The sequence below is a fragment of the Alligator sinensis genome, unplaced genomic scaffold, assembly GCF_000455745.1.
Source record: "Alligator sinensis unplaced genomic scaffold, ASM45574v1 scaffold570_1, whole genome shotgun sequence".
NCBI lineage: Eukaryota > Metazoa > Chordata > Crocodylia > Alligatoridae > Alligator > Alligator sinensis.
Window position 1 is genome coordinate 1,426,990 of NW_005841997.1, and position 9,749 is coordinate 1,436,738.

At 37.8% G+C, this 9,749-nt stretch overlaps 1 protein-coding gene across 1 annotated transcript in view; it reads left to right on the plus strand.

The window, feature by feature from the left end:
* Positions 1–9,749, plus strand: part of MAPK1 (mitogen-activated protein kinase 1) — a 56,010-nt gene that overhangs the window by 1,357 nt on the left and 44,904 nt on the right. Inside the window, exon 2 of the mRNA XM_014518931.2 lies at positions 1,608–1,709. Coding sequence (XP_014374417.2) covers positions 1,608–1,709 — 102 coding nt within the window. The remainder of the gene's footprint in view (positions 1–1,607; positions 1,710–9,749) is intronic.

A 9,749-nucleotide genomic window follows, 5' to 3' on the forward strand; every position in this document is an offset into this window, starting at 1 on the left:
CTGCTGATCATGCATACTATAGATGCACCTTAAAACCTAGGAATTGTGTGTCTCTTGTGTATTCTATATAACATTTCTGAATGCCATTGTTTGATTGGTGTTTGTATCTCGGATGCAACATTTCTTTTTAAAGGAGTTGTTTAGGAGTTTATAATTCTCAACCCCTCCTGCCCCTTTCAGTTCCCACACAATATGTGTTTTGTTTAGTATGGGGAAACTTTCCCAGTGGGCTTATTAGCATTTTGATTGGGGGTGGGGGGAAACCAAATATGACTCTAATGGCTTGTTTTTAATACAGTTTAGATTCAGGCTTGGTTGCATCTTTGCTGAAATTCATTGTGAGGGTCAAGGGCTTTCTGTAGAGAATGTTTTGTGTTTGGATCCCCTCTTTCACCTGAGTTACAGGAAAGGCAGTCATAATAAATGAGTCCCATATTGTTGTGGCTTCCATCTAGTAGTGTACTATGCTAACTGAAGCTTCTGTGTTGTTTTGAGGACTAGCCTTAGGTACTGAAGGGTTCATTGCAGTAGTCTGGCCTTGGCATGATCATTATAGAACATAATATGGTGAGTTAGCATCTTGAAGTAAAGAGCAAAGTGTCGTAGCAGGTATTTATTTAATATTTCTAGTTAACTGCAGCCAGTCGGGGTCTATTTGTAGACCCTATAGTTGATTTTTCCTGGAAGGAATGAGTGGAACAACTTTAAAGCTTTTTCTGTCTACTCCTTTTTGATTTTTGTAGTAGTCAGTGGTCACCCATATGTAATAGTTTTGAGTGGGATTCTCAGCAGCATTAAAGAATTGCAAGTCCCATATTGTATGACCACATCTGAAAATACCATCCATGAAAGATTGCAGGTCCTATTAGATTTTCTGATAAAGAGGACTAATTCCTACATTAGACTCAATAATATTTGTTTGCCATGACCAGGTCTGAGACCTGCCTAAGATGTATAAACTTGAAAGATTTAGATGTCAGTTTTGGTCTGCCACACCTTCTCAAGAACTCTTTCCAGCTAGGGGAGGTTAGTGTTTTCCTAGTATTAAAGAATAGTTGGCTTGGTATAGGCCAGATGACAGCACTGTAGATTCTTGAATCTTGGTTTTCCTGGGGAAAGGAAAGAGGGAAAATGGTTAAGGCATGTATTGAAGCCTTAATTATCTCTGGCAGTAATGATTTTTGGACACTTCTTATTGGCTTTTGCTGGTTTAATGGGCTACAGCTTTCATTCAGCTGTCTAGGTGGGTTTCCATACTTATGACATGTCCCAGCTGCGAAACTGGAAGAAACTCAGTTACAAAAGTTGGCTATTTTTCCTTTGCTTTCTCTCTCAACCTCTGGATGTACAGAGGCTGTCTTTTAAAGCAGTTGATCTTGTTTTGGGATGCTGAAAGCTTTTTTTGTAATGGATTTTAAACTTAAATCAAGGCAATCTGAAATTAATGAAGCTACTCATCACTTGGGATAATTCCTATGGTTGTCTCTCTTTGGGTGACATGGTAGAACAGGATTTCTTGTTCTTCACAGCTGTAGTATAAACATGGAGGAATATTTTTGCTTCAGCTAATCACATTTCAGTCTTCTCCCATTTCATTTCTGTCTCAGCCCCTGGCTAATCACACTGAGGAGGGAGAAAGCTTCTAATGGTCAGAGCACTGATGACTTTGCACATATAGAAGATTATTTTGGCATCTCATTTGGTCACAGGTCAGTTTAGAGGTAGGAATACAAAGCAGTTGCTGTGTTCTTTGGAACTCTTTGCACTTTAGTGACGGATGGATTTTGTAGGAAGACCTATTACAGAAATTCTCTTATAGCAAATTTTAGTTGAATATTTCCATGATAATATTTTTAGTTTACAATGAGCTTCATTTTATATATAAGCAAATGATGAGTTATTTAATAGTACCTAGAACTATAAAAAAGGGTTTTTGGGGCAAATGCATTTTCAGGACCCTTTTAAAATATTGAAATAAATAGTTTGAATTTTTCTCAAAATATTGAAAAATACTGTGTGGTAAAGTGATTAAAATGCAAGATAAAATTTGTGCGACATGGTAAAAGTCATTTAACCTTTTTGTGGGTTTATTTTAAGTATTGGCAACTTGCAATTAGACTTGCAGTTTATAATATGTAATTAGTTCATCTCCCAGTTTTCCTTTTTCTCTAAATTAACAGCTGTCACTGCTATACCTTGCGTTCTGCTTAGCTGGAAAGCTGGTAGTTTCCTTTATGTTGGGTAGTGATGTTATATCCTGAATTAAGCTCTAGGAAGTAGTTTTTAGCACTACAAATCACCAGTCCACCAGACAGCTTTAGTGAATTAACCCAGCTGTATGCTTGCATGTCTCTGGAATTTGATAGCCCATGAAACAAAATGAAATACTATTTAAATCTTAGATTTTGTTCCTGTACATCTGATGCCTTTACAATAGTGAAATATCATTCAATGTTGGACTGTACGGCCAACCTGTCTTTTAATGTGTGTTGTGTGGTAATGTACTAGGCAAATCAAATAACTTGTATATACAGTTGACTGAGTTAAAATAGATTTGTTGCATCTGATAGTTTTAGGTGAGGAGGGGGGAAAGAAGATGGGTGGGGGAATCCACTCTAAGCTGATTTGCTTTAAATCTGTGTACAGCAACAGTAAAGGAAAATTTTGTGTTTGGCAGACAGTGTGACACTTTGAAGTGTGTAGGTAATCTTGGTTTTGCATATGAGAGAAGTGGCAGTTCTGTCGCAGCTAATTCAATAGAAATGACTTGTGTCCTTGGCCATGCTAGCCTGACAGACTGCTTAGATGGTGCTGATGTTTGAACTCTTGCTCTTTCTGGTTATAATGGAGATGGAGAGAGCCTAAGGGCTCTTGCATTTCAGATTATTAAATGAAATTTTATAAAATGGTACATATCTGTACTTTTCCTTAAAGTGTACTATAGCTTCCTATTATAGTGAGAAGTGAATATGGAAAATTTTAGAAAGAATATGTGGAATAATAAAGATACTACAGTTAGTTCTTTGGTTTTGAATGTATAATTCAGTTAGAGAATTAAAACATAAACATAATCTTACATACATCCTCTTTATAAAGCTCCCTTTGAAACTAACAAACTGTGGTGCTATTTCACAGGGATGTCAGAGTTGTTCTTGAAAATGGTAGACACAAAATGAAATATAAAAATCTACTAGCTGAAGATAGAAAAGATGGGTGGTGGGTATGGGGATAGAAAACGTAAAGAACACTTTTGCTGTAGCTCTATGCATACCTTCATAGACTGCCTTTGTCAGTGCTCATAGTTTTTCCCAAGGGTTTACGATAATAATAGTTATGAAACTGACTGGTGTCTTATTAACTTTGCTACTGCTTGTCAAAGTTCAGAGAAGCAAAAGAGCCAAAGGAGTGAGAGAGAACTGAGGAATTCAGTACCTTATTTAAGAAATTATCCTCATGACTGTAAGGACCAAAACCACCTGCTTGTTTGTTTTTTAAAATTCTGCAGGTATAGATACTTCAAGCTTTCAGTGAAAGACAAAAATAAGTATCAAACTTAGGAGAAAGAGGACTTGTTCAAAATAATGTAGAAACAAAAATAAAGAAATTAAAATCTTCTAAACAAGGAGAAGCAGGAAAGCGAGGAATAAACCAATATAACTAAATAGCAAAGTTCAGAAGATTACTCAAGCTAGAGATTCTTCAGAAAATTGAAGGCCTAGTGAAATAAATTGAAAGGAATGCAAAATACTGCAGACAAAATAAGTGAAATGCTAAGATAGAGTTTTAGTGGTAAATAGCTAAAGGTATAGAAGCAGAGAGAAAATAATATTAAGACATTAAGTTTTTGAGAGCTTTGCATTGGTCTGAAAATGGTGTGGAGAAGAGCTACCCTTTTCTGGTAACAGTAATGAGGTATTATTGGAGATGGTTTCAGAATCTCTCCTTTTTTAGTTGTCTTTTCTAAGAGGGTGACTTACAAAAATTAAGCTAACATATTTAGTCTCAGTACTTTTGATAAAGTATAAATATGCTGTTTGCAAGATGAGATCTGAGGAAATAGATGAGTACTGATTTTTTTTATTTATTTATTTTTTCTTCTGTCCCTGGTTAATGGGTTAATATTATTCATGTATTGCTTAGAGTAGGATGTGGTGGAATATAACAAGGTAATTTTTGTACGAGAGAACTTGCTTTTATAATCTATTAGGATTAATAAAGGTCAATTAAAAGTACATAAGGGACAACTGATTGACACAATGTAAAGCCATGCCAGAAGCTAAAAATAAATTAGGTATTCATGATGTGTAAGGTCTTAGATTAAAAAATGCCTAAGAAAGAAAAGCAAACTAAAGGCTACTGAGCAGCCGAAGGTACAAGATTGGGCCAGAAAGAACAAGCAAGAGATTGTATGCCTTTGTAACATGGTGGTTACTAGGAAGAGGGAGCCTATCTTTTTTTTTTCCTTTCTCGGCTGCCAGGATTGCTTCCATTTTAATTGATGACTGTTTAATACAGTGATTCTCAACCAACATGTTACAGCACTTACTGGTACCATGAGGTCCTTTTAAGGGTGCCATGCAATATTAGCACTGTTAAGTATACAAACACTTATGCACAATTCACAAGATAAACCAATAAATTTAAAATAGGAATCCAGTGTGTCAAAAACATTCTGATCTGTTTTGATTTTTGAGTTTGTTGCGACATAAAAATTGCTCTGTTATTTTTCTACAGGGGAAAAAAATGAATAAAAGCTGGTATTTTCTGAGGGGTGCCAGTCTAAGGAAGCTTGAGGTACCATTGGTCTCATATCAAATGCATGAAGGGTCCTCCAGATAAGTGAGGGAGCTTTTGTAGCCTACTTATTGTGGCACTTAATTGGGAAGGAGAAGTCCTAGGTTCTTGTCCTAGCTGTCAGGGCTCCTTGTGTTAACGTTAATAGTGATTAGTGGGTACCAAAAGACAGCTCTAAGGTAGAGCTACATTCAGTGATGCATTGAGAGAAATTGGCTCTTTGCAGGATGAGTAAACTAAAGTAAATCTTTGTCTTATTTAAAATGCAAATACTTATTACTTCAAGTTGTTCATGTACGTGCAGTAAAGCAGAGTTGAACAGATATGTAAATAGATGCATGTACAGAGACTCATGGAATGCACATTCCACTTTCTGCTGGCTCAGTGCAGAAAGCTATTGCTACATGATAAAAAAAAATCTCATGTTTCATGGTGCTGGGGCAGTTTACTTTCAAGTAAAATGCATTCTCATTTTAGAGACTTAATCAATATCCATCTTGCTTGTTAAATATATAGGCCTTGAACTTTGTATGAAACATCAAATTATAAGAGAAGATAATTTTCAAGAACTCTACTATTCTTTTAGTTTGTGTATGTTTCCCAAGCATTGAGAAGTCCAGTTTATCTATACTATGATGTTCTAGTAACCTGTGGGGAAGATATTGGAGGGAGAAGCTGCAATATATACCAAGAGATGATTCAGTTCTAGTGAATTTCTGATTTTGTATCCCCCTGGGTAAAATATCAAGTTACATGGTGCGTGTATGGTTCCCAAAGTTTATATAACATTTACATAATTGGAATAACTAGAGCTTCAAGCTTATACTTTTTTCAGAATACCAGTACTAGGGCAGTACTCTTTCATACACTAACTAGTGTGGATGACTTACACAGGTAACAGTTTAAGGATAGAGCAAGACGGAAAATAACTAATTGTGTACTATTAAGACGGGGTGCTCAATCTCTGGCTCAGGGATCCTTGGAATCTGACCCACCAGTCGAGCAATTTGGCAGTGGGGAGCAGTGGCAGTACCGCCACCCCTCCTTATTGCCAAAATCCCAGCCCCATGGGAAAGGGCAGAGCTGGGCCACAACCCTCCCTCCACATGGCCAGATCAGAGCCAGGCAGCTGCAGCACTGTTGGGGGAGAGAGGGGGCGGGGGGGCGAGCACCCACAAACACCACTGGCAGCAGCGGCCAGTGGCGATCATGGATTGCCAGCGAGGGGACAGGTGAGGTAGCAAATGGTGACTGCCTGTAGGCGCTGCTGGCAGTGTCAGTGGCGCCTTTTCGCAGGGGGTTTACCACCACACTCAGGGGGTGCACGTGTACTCACATGCACCCCCTATGCATCACCAGTGGTGCAACTGGATCTGGGCTGCCTCCCCTTTCATCCCTGCTACTCTGTGCAGCCAAATGAGGCCCTGCTGAATCTGGTCTACTGAGGTATCAGGCACTACCCATTTGGTATGCTGGCCAAAAAAAAGATTAAGCATTAGGACATTGTTATTTTTGTTTGTCATACTTGAAATAAAAATGCATCAGTTTTGGTGCTCTTGCTCTGCCAAAATGTCCAATGCTCATATGAAATATTCTGCAGCAAAAACTATGATTTAATACAAGACCAGTGTAATGGCTATCATCTTCTTGTCTGTTGTAATTGTGCAAGTACAGTGCAAAAATACAGCCTGTTCTTTCCCAAGTGCCTGGCACCTGTTGCTCTGTTGAAGCCAATGAGCTCAGAGTGCCCGATTTAGCTTTAAAAATAAGGCACAAACTTTATTTGTGAAATAATAAAGTGCTTGTTTCCTGAGCAAGGAAGCTACTAGAAATGTATACCTGTTAAGTCTTGAACTTTTTCACTAATTAGTGGGAATTGGGCAATTATTCCATGCTGCTATCGAAAGATTATTTCTTCCCTCTTATGTCCCACAGCTTTATTTATTTATTTTTTTTAGGTGGGGGGAAATGAATTTATTTTTATAGTACATTTAAAATATTAGTCATGGCAATAATTGTTTTGGGGTTTTTGCTGACTTGACTAGTGTAACTTCTGTTTCTTTTGAAGCTGATGTGTTTTGAAAGCAGTTTCTGATGTAGATTGGATCTTTAAGATTTTAAAGGTGAATGTACAGAAACAACAGGCAAGATGAATATTAGCTATATAGCTGACATGAGTAGTGCAAAACTACAATACTTTAATGTCAAAGTTTTTAAATGTAGAGAGTTTAGGAAGCAGTTTACTAGCTGTCAATAAGTTTGCAGTTTAAAAACTTAAATTAATGATATGTGGCTGGTGCATCCTAAACTTAGTCCATTTTTAATTGGAGAAATAAGATTTAAATGCAAATATCTATACATTTCCAGAAGCAAATATTCTTTACATAAAGTGATGCTAATAAATATTTCAACAATTATTTTTTGTTTCGTCTTTAAGATTGAGATGAATAGATAGGAAGAAACACAGATCTCTGCATATTCATTAGCAGTAGATACCTAATGCTGTAGACTAAAAAGGAAAAAAAAAGCTCATTCAGTGATGTGAAAATGAAATCTTACTAGAATTTGGAAAAAGACAAAAGCAGTAGAAGAAATATTCCAGTGCTTGAAATTGGACAGTGTTAGTACATACCATAGGAAAAATAAACTTTATGTTTTCTGCAATTCAGTCAACTAATGCTGGAAAACAAAATATGTTAAATAAGCCTAAAAGGTTGACAAAAAGCATTAAGTAAAACAAAATATTGAATAAATAGTTGTAGGAAATGTATACACTCGTCTGTATGGGTACCCTTAGGTAGTAAGTACACAGTGTTAATGTTTTGCTGACAAGAGAAATAGTAACAAGCTTATTTGCAATAAAGCTTGACATACATGTCAGCATACTACAGAAATGGAGAATGAATAAAAAGGGTGAGTGTATAGATTAATTTCTACCTTCTTCCTGGAATGATTTTGTTTTTCCCTATTCTAGTTGTTAGCTGTGCTGTTTTGGTTCTGTATTGACATGCTTATCCCTGGATCTGCCCTTGGATTTTTGTTGCCAAGGTAACACCAGGCTACAGATAGAAACAGATCCAATTCTGAACTCCCAATCAGCCTTTTATTTAGTATTACATTTAGAATGTGTGTCACATATAGCCTTAAGGATTTTATATGTAAGGCTGCTTGCAGATGTGGAGAGAGAAAAAAACAAAAAAAAAATGCTTTACAGGAAGAAGCAGCATGTTACTTCATAGTTTCATAGTTGTTAGGGGCTGGAAGGGGCCATGTCTGTATAAATTGGGTGCTTCAGCAGGGGATTTTTTTGGTGCTTTTGGCTAAAGCTGATTCAATTAGCTATTGGATAAAAGTACTAAAAAAGCCCCACTAAAGCATCTGATCTATACAGATGTTGGGTGAGCTGGTTCCAATTAAGGTGCTGCCTCCTTTAGAGCATGCGTGGGGACGCGCCAAGTTTAAAGTAAAGGGCCGGGTGGTTTTTTTGTCTTGTTTTTTCCAATGTCTGCAAGCATCCTGAGTTTCCAGCTATCAACCTGGATAAATACCTGGGGTGCATATTCCACCTCAAGCATTGTGAAGGATTCATGATGGTGAGCCAGAAGGTGGTCCATAGAAGGAAGCTGCTTAAGGAGGCCAGGTTTTTTGAGCAAGGAGGGATGGTTGTATGGAGAAACAGTCTTCCTGTCTCTGGCCTGAGACCATTGTTAGGCAGCTGCAGCATGCTTTTACTTGTTTCAGTTCTGCTCCATAAAAAAATGTAAGGAGTAGAAGTGGGTGGGTGAACATGCTGCAGCTGCTGGTAGTGGAAGGATTTAAGTTCTGGCAATAGGCCCATCCTGTGGAGAAAAGCTTTTCCTCCTTAAGAGGTACTTCCTGAGGAATGGGGTATGTATTAGAGGCCCAGTTTAGTAATTGGGACACTTCATCAGTTTTCCATGTACAGCAGCACATAATTTATTCAGTTTTCAGAGAGATGCCCTTAATCTGGATTTCTTAAACAGGAAGTGAAAGTAAGATTCTAAAAGGATGTATGTTTAAAAAAAATATAACTTCTATAGTTGGAATCAATTACCTGTGTGCCTAAAATGTCCTTGATAACAGAGGTCAGTAAAGCTTAGTTAGCTATTTACAAAATACTTAATAGCATAACATGGAAAATTCCTAACAGTAAGGAGTGTAGTGTTATCTAATCCTAATAAAGGTATTTGACGAGGTGGAAGCAAGTCTTGGTTTAATGTAGTAACCAGACCTTGATTTTGCATAAAGGAAATCTTTTGTATATTAGGAAGATTGTTAAACAGTTGCAAAAGTCATTTACATTTAAAATCCATGTTACAGTTTAATAATATCTACCTCTGTATGCTTGCATCCTCTCATGAAGCTGAATACCTATAGAAAAGAAAAGGTCTGAAAGCGTTGAAAATGCTATTAACTAGATTTGTTGCAACTGTGAACAACACGCAGAAATAATTAATGGAAGGGGATTTGTGGTCCTTACAGTAATGGATTGTCTCATTTTGCTGTGTAATTGTCTCGGCCAGCCAGAGCCGACTCGAGGTGGTTAAAAAAATTGCTCGTTTGTTTGGGTGGGCTGGTGAATGGAGAGGCAGACAAGGTTTAATGGTTGCAAAAACGTTACGCCGCCTGTAGTTGCGACGCAGATGGTCCGGTCGTCTGAACAACTATGTGAGTTGTTCCAGCTGGCGAGGCCCAAGCCAGTTAATCTGTCCGCAAATCAAGCCGGCGGGAAAAGGGTACGTCTGGGATTGCGCTCGGCGACGGGAAGAAGGATCGATAGGTGATCAGTCTATCGATCAGCTAGCCGCAAGTCAGATCTCTTTAGAGGCACTCTGCAGAGTGCTCAAAGTTCTTCGACTCGGGCGGAAGTCGCTCGGAATTTTAAACGGCTAGCAAGCCAATTACTAGCCGCCCCGTGCGAATAATTTTGCAAT